Here is a 14,380-nt window from a genome sequence, read left to right as displayed (position 1 = left end):
CATTTAACGTTACATCCTTCCAACAAATAAACAGATCGACTGTCAGCTTGTTAAACATTTATTTATTTGGACATTTTCTACCTGAAGCAGCAGCGTGACACTTTTCACGGTAAACCAGATCAACATTAAACAGAATTCTACAAAACTGAAGTGAAAACATCAAATTACCATTCAAATGGCTTCTCTTGCTTGCAAACAATACCAAGAAAGTGAATATTTAACCAAGTCAAAAATGAGTAAGGTAAGCAGGTATCCATTCATTTCAGTATCTGCAGACGCAAAACGCTATAAAAAGTGACACCTTTTAAAGTTGTTTAAAAAAAAAAAAAAAAAAAAAAAAACTTTTAAAGTTGTTTTTAAAAAAACTATGTAAGTTATGTAAATGATAAAAGCTCCTTTTGGGTTCTCGGTTTAATCGATGTGAGCAACCATAAATGACGCAAAATATGACTTTTGAGATTTTGATAGGAATCCTACAGGGAGTGCAGAATTATTAGGCAAGTTGATTTTCTGATCATATTTTTTTCCCAAGCACATTTTACCAATTCCAATCCACATCAATCTTAATAACTACTATTAATATTGTTTTTAATCATTTATAAGTGATATATAATTGTTCATGAAGGCTGGAAATGAAAAATGCCTTATATTCAGGTGTGCAGAATTATTAGGCAAGTTTTCTTTTACAGGCAAAATGAGCCAAAAAAGAGATTTAACTCAGACTGAAAAGTCAAAAATTATTAAATACTCATGAGAAGGACGCAATACTAATGCAATACTAGAAATTGCAAAGTTAAAGCATGACCAAGGGACAGCAAAATGCTCATTGGGTCAGCGGGGTCAGACAACAACAGGTGGAAAAGAAAAGACACATGTTAACTGCAAAATAATTAAGAATTAAGGTGAAGAATTAAGTGTGAAACCATCAGGAACCCTTTAGTCTCCAGCGCCACCATTTTCCAGAACTGCAACCTACCTGGAGTCTCCAGAAGTGCAAGGTCTCAGGATCTCAGAGACTTAGGTTAGCTAAAGAATCCTAAAAAATGACCCGCACTTGATAAGAATCACAAGCTGAAGTGTTATAAAATACATGAAGACTGGGTTTTTATAGGCCTTATAAACAGACAGCTTGAGAGTGACTCCTGAAGGACCAGCACCACATCCTCTTGTACCACTGTTTGAAGAATTTATCCAGAATCTGGCAGTAAGGTGTTTGAGTTCACTTTTAGTCCATCTCTTATCCTGAAATGTCTGTCTTGCAGAGATGGACTAAAAATGATCTTCCAAAACTTACTGCCAGATTCTGGAAGATAAATTCTTCAAACAGTGGTACAAGAGGATGTGGTGCTGGTCCTTCAGGAGTCACTCTCAAGCTGTCTGTTTATAAGGCCTATAAAAACCCAGTCTTCATGTATTTTATAACACTTCAGCTTGTGATTCTTATCAAGTGCGGGTCATTTTTTAGGATTCTTTAGCTAACCTAAGTCTCTGAGATCCTGAGACCTTGCACTTCTGGAGACTCCAGGTAGGTTGCAGTTCTGGAAAATGGTGGCGCTGGAGACTAAAGGGTTCCTGATGGTTTCACACTTAATTCTTCACCTTAATTCTTAATTATTTTGCAGTTAACATGTGTCTTTTCTTTTCCACCTGTTGTTGTCTGACCCCGCTGACCCAATGAGCATTTTGCTGTCCCTTGGTCATGCTTTAACTTTGCAATTTCTAGTATTGCATTAGTATTGCGTCCTTCTCATGAGTATTTAATAATTTTTGACTTTTCAGTCTGAGTTAAATCTCTTTTTTGGCTCATTTTGCCTGTAAAAGAAAACTTGCCTAATAATTCTGCACACCTGAATATAAGGCATTTTTCATTTCCAGCCTTCATGAACAATTATATATCACTTATAAATGATTAAAAACAATATTAATAGTAGTTATTAAGATTGATGTGGATTGGAATTGGTAAAATGTGCTTGGGAAAAAAATATGATCAGAAAATCAACTTGCCTAATAATTCTGCACTCCCTGTATATAGAAAAATCAGTCCCTGCCCTCCAGCCGCATTTCGCGTGCAGCAGTGACATCATGTGCAAACAACCTATAGAGTGCATCGACGTCACTTTCCCGCTGGAACGCGCTCCCTCAGCTGGACTGAGTAATAAAAAAACCTGCTGCGTGACTGGATTTAATAGAGGAAACTGCGAAAACGCGAGCAAAACTAACACATTACACTAAATGTTGGGCTCAATAGTGTTCCTTACAGCTTGTCAAATAAACCTAATTCATGGATATTGACATGCAGCCAGGAATCGTGTTTCCTGACATTTATATGTGCCTGATTTAGATGCTGGGGAACGTAATGCAAATCTGCCTGTGAACGCTATAAATACAATATAGGTAATCACTTATATCAATGTTATATCGTCATATTGTCTGGCCCTAAAACTTGTATAGTTTTTGTCAGTGTTTATTTAAAAACACCCAATTATGCAGAATATAAGATGGAAAATATTGAATTGATGATTTGTCAACACAATATATACGGTATGATTTTACCTCAAAATCCAACAATTTGACACAAAATGATAACTGCACATCCATGCAGTCAATCACAAAGCTCTTTCCCATTTTGGATGTGTTTTGTGTGTTTTTCGCAACATTCATGCTGAAAACCAATGCTGCCGCTCTGTCTTTGTACCACTCAGTGGGGGCGTGCCCAGCTAACAAAAAAAGGTCCCCAGAACGTCCCCTGAATGGCCTCTGCGAACGTCCCCCGAACGTCCATGTGTAGGGTCCTCTGGCTGTCCCGGGGACGTCCGCAAAGACGTCCTCCGGACGTTCACGGGGACGTTCACAGGACGTTCAGCGGCCATTCGGGACGTTTAGGGGACTTTCGCTTAAGTCCTCTTATTGTTTTTTATTTTACTTCTAGGTTAACAAAAGAACACAAACACGTTGTAAGGAGAAAAATACATTTATTTATTTATAATAAATGAGCAGTTTCATAATTGTTGTGCTCTTTCCGTGTGTGTGTGTGTGTGTGTGTTATGCAGTTGTGCACGCGCGTCTCTCGTTGTCAGCTGTGGTAGTCCGATGGCAGTTTTTTCGATGGCTTCTAACCTAAAACGACAAAATGAACACATTCAATAATGTTTCAGGTATCGTTTGTCTATTAAGAAACATTTGTTACTGACAAATTGGATTCGTGAGACCAAGATTAGCGTACATTTGAAGATAGGCCTTAACGGTCAGCCGCGACGGACAACAACTTCAGCAAACGTTTGTAAATGTAATCTTGTCATATAATTTAAACTTTACAAGATAAACAGTGGTTATGGTAGCTAATGTCTGCTAAACTAAAATTTAAAATACCTTTTCGACCGACGAAAGAGAAAACTCAAGGCCTCATCTGAGAAAATCACCGGCAGGACCGTTAACTGTCGACGCAGCCGAGCGTTGCCATGGATACATGCGCGTAACCTAAAGAATGACGTCACTCGATCGTCACTTGCTTGTATCTCAGTGTGGCTATATTACACTTTTTGCCACATGCTATACCTTTCTTATGTGTAAAAATTAAAGTAATTTTTTTTAAATAACTTTTCTTTAATAAAACCATGTTTGACAGGTATTTATGGGTATAGGACTTGTCTTACCTGTGTTATTTTCCAATTTCTTTGCCAGCAAAGTGCTTTTCCATTCTTCATCTTTTCTTTGGCTGCATTCATCAGTTGAAGTCAATAACATTATTTTAGAGCTCCAGTTCAGGGTGATTGGGACACTTTTTACCATTGAGATGACTTGGATAAAATGTCCCATTCTTATATTATCCCACATCTTATATTCAGTAGCCTACTATTAGGGGGCATCATGATTTTGATGTTTAAAATGATAACTGCTGAATAAGCACACATGATCTGATGACATCTTTAATTAGTTAGTAGTAGGCTGAAGTTACTGCTTCATTTTACAATGAATGGGTCATTCTACAGAAAAGTCAACTTTTCTGTCCCTTTACAGAAATATTACACTTGAAAACACTTTTTTTTTTATATTGAAATTTTTTTTATATATATTTTAATATGAAACAATATTTGAACAATTAAACCTTCTTGCGCATCAATGTGGTATTTGTTTTTTAATTATAAAAATTCCAAACAGCACAGAAGTGCTCGTCCCCACAGTCATGTGGGAAAGTGCTTTATTTTGAGCTCAGAAACAGGGTTTAAATACAATAATGTATGCATAACTGTCAAATATATTATGTAAATGACATAAAAAAACAAAAACAAATGCTGAATAAATATTATAAAATATATTAAAAAAAACCTGGTGTTGTGTCACTGGTGTTACCTTTAACAAAAATCTCTTATTTTGAAATAAAAAACACTGTTGACATCAATTGACTACCTTCTTCCTATTTCCTGAAGATCCATGAAGAAAGACACATGGAAAGTCCACTATCTCTTTTCAGTTATCAGAAATTTTAATTAGAAAATCATAATTTCATATGAAGCTTTTAGTTGAAGTCACTGGTGTGACCTACTTTATTATTAGGGAATTTTAAAAAACTAGAATACAAATGGATTAAACTACTTAATTTAGTGAATATACCATGATTGACAACATGTGGATTGATACCTTGCAGCAGCCATAAAATGCATTTTTCATGAAAAATGTCACTGGTGTTGTTTATAGAAAAAAAACTTTATTCAAAGCTATTTATTTAGTTATTTTGCATAAAATAGCAATAAATAATGTGATTCTAACTTTTTTTCCTATTGTTAATCCTCCTTTGGTCAGATATGGCTAAATTGAGGGTATTTGGCTAAACTGAGAAGCTGAGAAGCAGCGACTTTACGGACAGCGTATTTTACAGACATTTTTAAAATGTTGTTTATGATCTTTTACTGACTGCTTTCACTAAGTGTCAATGAAAAGTCTTTGATTGTATAAAAAATGTAAAAAAATTTAGTCTCTTCTCCTTGATTATAGTTGAAGAATAAGTATGCTATCTTTGGTCGTATCTGTCACTGGTGATTCATTGTGTCACTGTTGTTACTGTTTTTTGTCTGTCTCATTAAATAAAATGTGTCATATGTGACATGATAATACTTTTACATTCATTGAATTCTGCTAAACTCAAGAATTAAGATGTAAAGGATTGCATTACTTGTTTATAACTGTTTTTCAAATATTTCCATTGTTATAGCAAATACATGCATAATTAAATTAGCAGAATTCAATCACTTTTAACTAACCTGATGGAAAAAAAAAACACATAATCTCCTTATTTTTTTCATTATCTTTTTTTCTGTAACTCTGACTGCATGTGCTGAAAAAAATTGAGAAATATCATTTCATAAAAATGTTTAAAATGCCAGAGAAGTATGGTAACACCAGTGACAAAAAAATGGTACATGCTGTCTTTAAATGCACAAAATAATAATAATAAATCATAAAGCTGTCATTTGTATTCATAAAGTCAATGTGTAATATAATAATGTGGTCTAAGTTTAAACGTTAGAAAAAGAAATACATTTTAAGACATTTTGTCATACCAAAAGTGGACTTTTCTGTAGAATGACCCGAATTCAACTATTTTTACTTGAAGTAAAACCATAATATCAACCTGCACAACAAAACAATCATGGTTTCTGTAAATCCATTATCATGTTTAAGGGATTTTTAAGGAACACAACCTCCTTTAAATCCAGTAGGTTTAGTTTCATTTGCCCTTTGTCTGAGTTTCAAGGTGTCAGGTCTGTTGATAAAAGGCAACGCTGTTTTTTTTTTTACAAGTGTTGTTATGGAAATACCAGATGAGGGACGTCAGTAGGACTTTCGCAAACTGGCAAGGACTTGAATGTCCTCCGAACGTCCGTCAGCGAACGTTACAAAGCGGACCAAACGCGGACGTCCGGCGAACGTCCGCCAGCGAACGTTAAAAAGCGGACCAAACGCGGACGTCCCCCGAACGTCCGCCAGCGAACGTTACAAAGCGGACCAAACGCGGACCTTAACGGACGTTCACAACGTCCGGGGGACGTCCCTTGTTTGCTGGGTGACCGCAGTCATAACGGTCGACGGTGACGTCACGATTTGCTTTATGTAGCCGTTGTTATGAAATATTCGGTGTCTGAGATTTTCGGTGACACTGGGCGGAGCTTACATGAATATTTACGAGTTTCCTGTTTTGAGTTAAAGCGCCACTGAAAATGTTAGTAGACTGTCCTTGGATCACAGAACTGTTTTCTGTAACGTGATTGTGTTTCTGTGTCTAATTAATTTATGATTCTTTTTATTAATAACTTATGTTTGCTCAGTAGTTTGTAGGTTACATTGTGTCGTGAGATATACTTAAGTAGTGATTACGGCCACTGGTGGTCTATCGTTAGGGAATGAGCCAACATCGAGTTTGTTTGTTTTAGTAGGCTACAACTGTTTTGATTTGATTTTAGTTCGTTTGAGAAGATAACTTGTATAAATGTATCTGTGGTTGCATAATACAAGTTTCAGTTGTGATTGTGTCATTCCCTATTGCTTTCTCAGATAGCCTGCATAACTTTAACCAGACATTATTATTTTTAAAACACATTGAGAGTTAGATTTATGTTCCGTTTTTTTTTTTGACTTGCATTAATTAATGTAAACCTTCTTTATCCTTTTTCTGCAAAACACACAATGCTCTCTATGAATAGAAACATGAGACAGTGATATTAGCTTCCCTGCAGCACTTTCACAAGGTTTTATTTTAATGCACTTTCCACAACAATTATAATGTTAAAATTGAATTACAAGTGGTTAAATTGATCAGCTACAAAACTAAAAGTTACTAATGCAGGTTTTCTTTAAAAATATTTAGGCTATATGGAGAAGACAATTGTATGAGGAGTATGAGGAATATTATTGTTATGTGGATAGTCAGACATATATACATAACACTGTGATTGTTCTGTCATTTCTTAATTGCTTGCTCAGTTGGTAAATATTTTTATAGAGACTTTATTAAATCCTAAAGTTAAGTGTTATTTTTTTCATATTATTAGGAAACATTCTCAATCTTTTTTCCCACAAAATGATGCATTTCATTGACAAAAAAACAAAATTTACACAGTGTTGATATGAAACTATATGGAAAGATCAAACCTGCAGTATATTCACAATGAAATGTTTTAGTTCTATTCTACAAGCTTTCCATAACAATTAAAATTTTATTTATGTTAAATTAGCTGCTAAAATAATAGACCATGTAGTAATTTGCATATCTGTAATATCAAAGATGAAAGTAAATAATGAGAGTAGTTTCACTTTGAATAAAAAAAGAGCAACTGATTCGGTGTTGGTATTTTATTCACAAATGAGAAGAAGTCACGACATATGACATATTTAATTAGCAAAAACACTTGTATTTAAACACACTTTACAAAGGGTCTTGGGATCCCAGACAAATAAAAGTTTGGTCTGCTCTTGTGATACCAGCCTTTGCTACTGACACATTCAATCTGAAATATATAATAAAATGACATTACAACAAACATTTTTAATACACTGTCATGTTCAAAACAAAGTGAAAAATAAAAGTGTCTGCTTTATCTGGTGTACAGGGATATTTATTGGCAAAAGTCCTATTTGGGAATGGAAGAATATTGGCTATAGATATTATATTAGTTATCACATGCGTAATTCACTGTGGCCTATTAGGATAATAAATAAACTATATATAAAGTACATTAACATGTTTTCTAGCATGTGTGCAATTTTTGAAACATATTTCATATAGAAATTCAAGTCTACCCAGATTAGAAGTGCTTCTGCAAACTAGGAAAATTTACTGCTGCCTTCACCACAGGAGTTTACAATTAATATTATTATGCTACCATACATTTTGGCAAACTTTCAAAAACTATATGTTTAAAAGACTCAAGGTAATACAGAAATAGGCTACTTAAAACGCTATTGGCTCGTTTAGCGAATCCTAACGACACCCCTGGCGAATCCTTGGCTGTGTTCGTATCAAACATAGCTAACACATGACACGATATAACACAATATAGCTTATATATAAAATCGTGTGCATCAATAACAGTTAGAATATAAGCTTGACTTCGTCACGTCAATACGGCTGTATGTCAATATCCATGGATTAGGTTTATTTGACAAGTTGTAAGGAACACTTTCGAGTCCAACATTTGTAATCATTTGTTTTACTCGCGTTTTCGCAGTTTCTCTATCTCTAATGTTTACAGTGCCACTCAGTGGTCAAAATGAAAATGACATATCACCTTTTTAAACACAAAATGGCTCCTACAAAATCCTGAACGTTTTGTTCTTTTGTGTGTTTATTTGCATGATTTTTTTGATGTTTGGAGTGAGAACTGTTAATAACTGTTAAAGGTTGAGATCTAAGAGGAGAATTGGCGGGAATCTTTCTGGAAATCAAAGTGTTGCTGCTGCCATTTTATTTCTACCATACGTCTAATTAAACATAAATGTTATAAAGAATTATTTATTAATAAATACATAATAATATTATAGTTTGATACTGGAATAGTGATAGTGCTCTTTATTTTGAAAGGTTTTATGATTGTTGTCAGTTCACATACAAAACTAACATTTGAATGATCTAATTACTTTGTTGTAATGAATGTAGTTATATTATTATGCTGCTGTAGTAATATAACTGTAGTGGTTGATGAAGATGGATCTCATTAGTATTTGTTTTTGTATTATTGTTGTATTTGTCTGTCATATTTCAATAGAGCAGTTTTATAGTCTTTTATCCTGACTGAAATAATGTGTTTCTAACAGCAAACGCTCTGAATAAAGTGAGATGATCAGCTGATGATCCTGAATGGCTTGTTTAATGAGTGTTGATAGTCTGAGGATCATCAGCTGCTGAAAAGACTCTTTATTTCATGTCAATAGTTCCTGTTTTCACCTCATTTAGTATGCTGATGTCTTCAGATCTGCTGTAAATTGACACTTAAAGGCACAATATGTAATTGTCACCATTAGAGGCCACTTATTCAAACAAAAGCATAGCTTGATGATGCCTTGATTTCATGAAATTATGGGAGGTGTTGTCTTCACGTCTACAGCTGGTGGAAAAGAATCCAATGGGATTCAGGCAGAAGTCATATTTATGAATGAGTTAATGAATAATGGTTTATTAACATTACTGTAGTATGAAGCAGGGTGTGGCTGAAAGACGTTGGAGTAGAACGAGGAGCGATTGCTAATGAGAGACGAGCGCAGAGCAGTGGAGCTTTTATTATGCCTCATAATAAAATATATGTTGAAAGTTGTTTTAATGCTACCCTGCATTCCCTTGGTGGCTGAGACACTTGTTGCACACTGCAGTAAGTTAGATCGATATTAGTCATGGTAAAACATGGTACACGCTGTATATCTAGAAAACGAGATTTAAACAATAATTCTTACTGTGTTGAGCTACATAACATGATTAATTTTCTGTCGATGAATGTTTTCAAACAGTTGCTCACCTGTCTAATAAAACACATAATATATTAAAGCGTCTTTGGTGTTTCCATGGCTTCTATAAAATAAAACCAGAAATCGATAGGTGTCTTGGAAACATTTGGGATAAAGCGAGTGCACAAGTCAACAAAATATATAACACTATTAGTGGTTTTTTGGATATTTTAATCCAAGTCAACACAAGTCAACTATATATATATATATATATATATATATATATATATATAGTTGACTTGTATGCAGATCAGCTCCTCCCACAGCAATCACATCATCAGTGAAGCTCCTCCCACATCAGTTCTCCAATAAATGCTGTGATATTCCCATCAGACGAGCATCAGAGCATCAGGAAGAGCTGAAATCTGCAAAGACTGAGTTTATTAAAGAGGACAGTGAGAACATGAGTGATCCAGAACCCTGCAGAATGAAACACACTGAAGATACTGCACTGTAAAAACGACAACTCAAAATTGTTCACCTTACTAAGATTTTTGCATTCACTGACAATAAAATTGCTAGTTGGAACTTGAACTATCTGTTGTAAGCCACTTGAACTCACTTTCAGACGTTTCTGAGGAAAAGTTCATCTTATTTTATAAACTGAGTTGAGTTTATTTTGAAGTTGTAGTTGAAACCCAGTTAGAGTGAGTTCAACTTATCTGCGCATGCTCATTTGAAATTTGTCATGGCAACCGGCTGCGACGGGGTTTCCAAGGATTTTCCCAGGAGCTCCCTGCGAAAGTTTGCGTCCACCACGATGCCAGCGGTAACTTTCCCTGACGTCTTTGTCGAAGAGAAACATTCCTTTTAACGGTAAGCTAATCGTATGAATATGTATATGTATATGCATTTGATATTTGTATTACATTTCATTGCGGGAAACAAAAGCGATAAATCATAACCAGGCGAGGCGTTTATGGCAATACAAAATCCCCCACTAGCTAATCGGTTAGAAGCTAGCTTATTTTGAACAGCTAAGCTCAATATAATTATTGTCCACATAGTAATTGAAAGATTTGTGTTGCCGTTATGTTTGTTATTCACGATGAATGATGGCATTGTTTTATGCACGTCTGCTTTGCTCATTGACATTAAACTTAAGTCCGTTAACGCGCCGGCGCGTTTTGTAGGATTTTTTTTCACATTGCAGCAAAACAGACTTAAAATACTCCGTCTTTTTTTGTTATAGAGACATAAGTAATATATCAATTGAATCTATAGAATATCTTTTATTTGTATGAAAAGAGACATGTCAGATTTCGAAGTTTTTAAGTAATGATTTTGATAATTCAGATTTGACATCACAGGAATAAATTACATTTTGAAATATATTCAAATAAGATTTTAAATTGTAATGCTATTTCACAATATTACAAGTTTTACTGTATTTTTTATTAAAATAAATTCAGCTTTGGTGAGCATGAGCTCTTTATAAAACATTTTTTGTTCCTTTTTGCTTTTTTTGTTTCAGTTTGAGTCAAACTGAAAAAATAAAACCAGTTTTCCTTAGGTAATGTGTTCTGTAATCTTGTTAAAATGGATTTCATAAAAGTGGTATCGAAAAAAGTATCGTTAGGAACCGGTATCGAAACTGAGGTATCGAAATTGGCACCGGATTGAAAGATTTTGAACAATAACCAGCCCTACCTTTGTGTGTTTTAGCCCTGAAGCTCAACAGCATTAACATAAACGGTTGCGAAGTATGTGTTCATTTTCTCCTCTTATTTTTGTGCTAGGTTTTCTATGAAGTGTCTCTTCTGCAGCTTTGCCAGCGCCAGTCAAGAGCGTCTGCTTAGGCACCATCGGCTCAAGCACAGAAGAGGAGCTTACTGGCCGTGTGTTTACAGTGACTGTGTATGTACTTTTAAAACACCTGGTGCCTTAAAGTCACATTTGACCAGATCACATTGTCAGACAGCCAAAATACAAGATAAATTCACCTTTTTTTGTGATCTATGTGAATTCCGGGAAATCTGCACGCAGCAGTCTTTCTTCACACACCTTGGACACCATTTAAAAAAACATGAGACTGTGTGTTGCCCCTTCTTGAGATGTAGTTTTAAAACAAACAATCTAAAGACTTTTAGTTCACACAAAAGTAGGAAACACAAGCATGGTGATATCAGAACCTGTTTAAGAGCAGACTTAGAAAATGAACCTGTGTCCATTGAGACAGATTCCTCTGACCAACCATTAGGTATCTGTAATGAGGAAGATACACTTCCAAGTAGTTCTGGAAATTCAGATGTCCAAGAAAAGGAGGAGTATGTAGATGCTGAGACTCTTGAACACAGGGCTGCTGGATTTTTTCTACGTATGCAAACTGAATTGCATGTTAGTAGACACGCTGTACAGAAAATAGTTGAGGGGTTTAATGACATTTTACATCTTTCAGAATCTCACTCTCAACAAGGTTTCAAAGCAGTGCTTGCAGAACATGGCATTGAATTAGATGATAGTGTTCTCCATAAGATTGATGCTGTCTTGGAAACAAATCCATTAATTGTAAGCACTCAAGGAAAGGGTGCATTGGCCACTGATCACAGGAGAAATCTTTTTTTTAAAGATAAGTTCCCTGTAATTCAGCCTACTGAGTATACATATAAAATAACCCATAAACAAACATTTGTTTATGTTTCAATCATCCAGGTTCTTGGAACTTTGTTGAGACAGCCAGATTTTGTGGAGAAGTTGGTGTTTAGTCAGGGGGACAACCCAGGTCAATTTTGCTCTTTTCGAGATGGACAGTACTACAAAGACAATGGTCTTCTGGGTGTGCAAGATGCAAGTATCTCTATAGGACTTTACATAGATGACCTGGAACTATGTAATCCTTTGGGGTCCTCAAAAAAAATCCATAAAATTACTGCTGTCTATTGGATTTTGTTGAATTTACCAAGCAAGTTTCGCTCTACTCTCCCCCTAATTCAACTGGCTTGTCTTGGAAAAACTGTCGATGTCAGACAATTTGGGTATGATGCCTTTCTTTATCCTTTGATTAAGGATCTTGGATTTCTTGAAAAGATAGGAGTGTATATTGAGGCTCTAGATACGTTTGTAAAGGGAACAGTGTTCTGTGTCTGTGCTGATAACCTTGGTGCACATAGCTTAGCAGGTTTTCAGGAAGCTTTTAATGTCGAAAAATTCTGCAGATTTTGTTGCATCAGTCGAGACCAAATTGGAAATTGTGAACCAAGGAACTTTCCACTGAGAACTGTGACGCAACACGATTCTTTTGTGGAACAACTCAAGTTGACTGATAAGCCTAAGCCATGTGTGAATGGAGTTAAATCATCCTGTGCTTTAAGTAAGTTGTCTTTCTTCCACCCAGTTACTGGATTTCCCCCTGATCTTTTGCATGATCTATTTGAAGGTGTTGTCGCAGTGGAGTTAAGTTTGTGTTTGAAAGAATTGATTAGAAAAGGTTTCATTACATTCGATGGACTGAATAACCGCATAAAACAGTTTCCATACAAATTCTCTGATTTGGTCAACAAGCCACAGGCAATTACAAAGACGAGCCTTGCATCTGGAAAGGTAAACGGTAACGGACATGAAAACTGGGCACTTTTACGTATGCTACCTCTCTTGATTGGGAGCTATATACCTGAACAAGAGCAGTCATGGGAAATTTTAATGGACCTTAAAGAGATTGTGGAGATTACGGTGTCTACTACATTATCAGAGGGAACATTATGTTACTTAGGGAATAAATTGGCTGACCATCGACAGTTACTCACTGACACCTTTCCTGAATTTAAGTTGAAACCAAAACATCACTTCATTGATCACTATGTGCATCTCACACGGTGCTTTGGGCCATTAGTGGATCTGTGGACGTTTAGATTTGAGTCTAAGCATAGTTTTTTCAAACAGGCAATTAATGATGCTCACTGTTTTAAGAATGTACTACTCACCCTTTCCACTAAGCATCAACAGCTCATGGCATATCTTCTTGACACACAGCAATTGTTCAAGCCAAAATTGCATGTTGGTAGTGTAGATAGAGTGAAAATATCATCTTTAGATGAAAAGCTCAGGACAGTACTAGAAAAGAAGTACCCAAATGAAGATGATGTGTCTCTTGCCAAAGAAGTACATTTGTATGGGACCCAGTATGTGAGGGACATGATAGTGTCTGCGGGTGAATGCAGTGGACTGCCAGAGTTCTTTAGAATACTACACATATTGGTGGACAAGTGGTGGAAAGTGTATTTTGTCACCACAAGGTTATCATCTTGGTACATGGAACATTATCGGTCTTACCAACTCATTGATAACTGTCACTCAGATTTAGAGATCCTGGATCCAGAGACTTTGAACGACTACCACCCATTGGCTGCATATCAAGTTGCTAGAACTTTGATGGTGACCCCAAGGGCTTGGCTACTGCAGTAAATTGAAATGGTAAGCACCTTTCTGTTTGTATGTTTTCATAATTTTAAAGTTTAAAGTTAATGACTTGATTTTAAGTGTTCAAGGTACAGTCATGGCCAAAAGTATTGGCATCCCTCCGGATGTGTTGGTTTTCGAGCAAAATTCACAAACTTTTGAAGGTGGTTTTATGTAATAACAAACCAGGATATTTTCAATAGCTCAACAGAACTGAAACAACAAAAATTGGTTTCCTCAAATTCAACACAAAATATCACCAAAATACTACGGGAAGTGAATACTGAATGGTCAAAAGTATTGGCACTCAAAATAACTGTCTTTTGTAGTGATACAAGCACACTTTTCATTGTTAAAATCCACAGCTAAGGTTATGGATAGTCAGACGTCAGCTGTGGTAGCATTCCTGAGTATTATAAGCCCATTTGTAAAGGATAATAAATGCGATTCTACTTGAAGAAAACCTCATACTGTCCATATAAACCAACAGAGA

The 14,380-nt window shown here is 35.5% G+C and overlaps 1 protein-coding gene and 1 long non-coding RNA gene across 2 annotated transcripts; one reads left to right on the top strand and one right to left on the bottom strand.

Moving 5' to 3' along the window:
* Positions 1 to 2,929: 2,929 nt before the first annotated feature.
* On the bottom strand, positions 2,930 to 3,875 carry LOC125248833. Its single transcript, XR_007180394.1, has 3 exons — positions 3,654 to 3,875; positions 3,370 to 3,477; positions 2,930 to 3,117 (listed from the first exon to the last, which is right to left on the bottom strand). It is a non-coding gene; the product is annotated as an uncharacterized LOC125248833 (long non-coding RNA).
* Positions 3,876 to 9,950: 6,075 nt separating this feature from the next.
* Positions 9,951 to 13,893, top strand: LOC125276091. Its single transcript, XM_048203564.1, has 2 exons — positions 9,951 to 10,308; positions 11,232 to 13,893. Exon 2 carries the CDS (start codon positions 11,239 to 11,241, stop codon positions 13,891 to 13,893), a length of 2,655 nt encoding a protein of 884 aa, XP_048059521.1. The 5' UTR covers positions 9,951 to 10,308; positions 11,232 to 11,238.
* Positions 13,894 to 14,380: the final 487 nt, after the last annotated feature.

This window comes from Megalobrama amblycephala, linkage group LG1, assembly GCF_018812025.1.
Source record: "Megalobrama amblycephala isolate DHTTF-2021 linkage group LG1, ASM1881202v1, whole genome shotgun sequence".
Taxonomy (NCBI): domain Eukaryota; kingdom Metazoa; phylum Chordata; class Actinopteri; order Cypriniformes; family Xenocyprididae; genus Megalobrama; species Megalobrama amblycephala.
This window is presented reverse-complemented; position numbering and strand designations above follow the sequence as displayed.

Bases quoted from the DNA above. Each gene is read 5' to 3' on its own strand.
- LOC125276091 (XM_048203564.1), top strand. From the start codon at position 11,239: ATGAAGTGTCTCTTCTGCAGCTTTGCCAGCGCCAGTCAAGAGCGTCTG.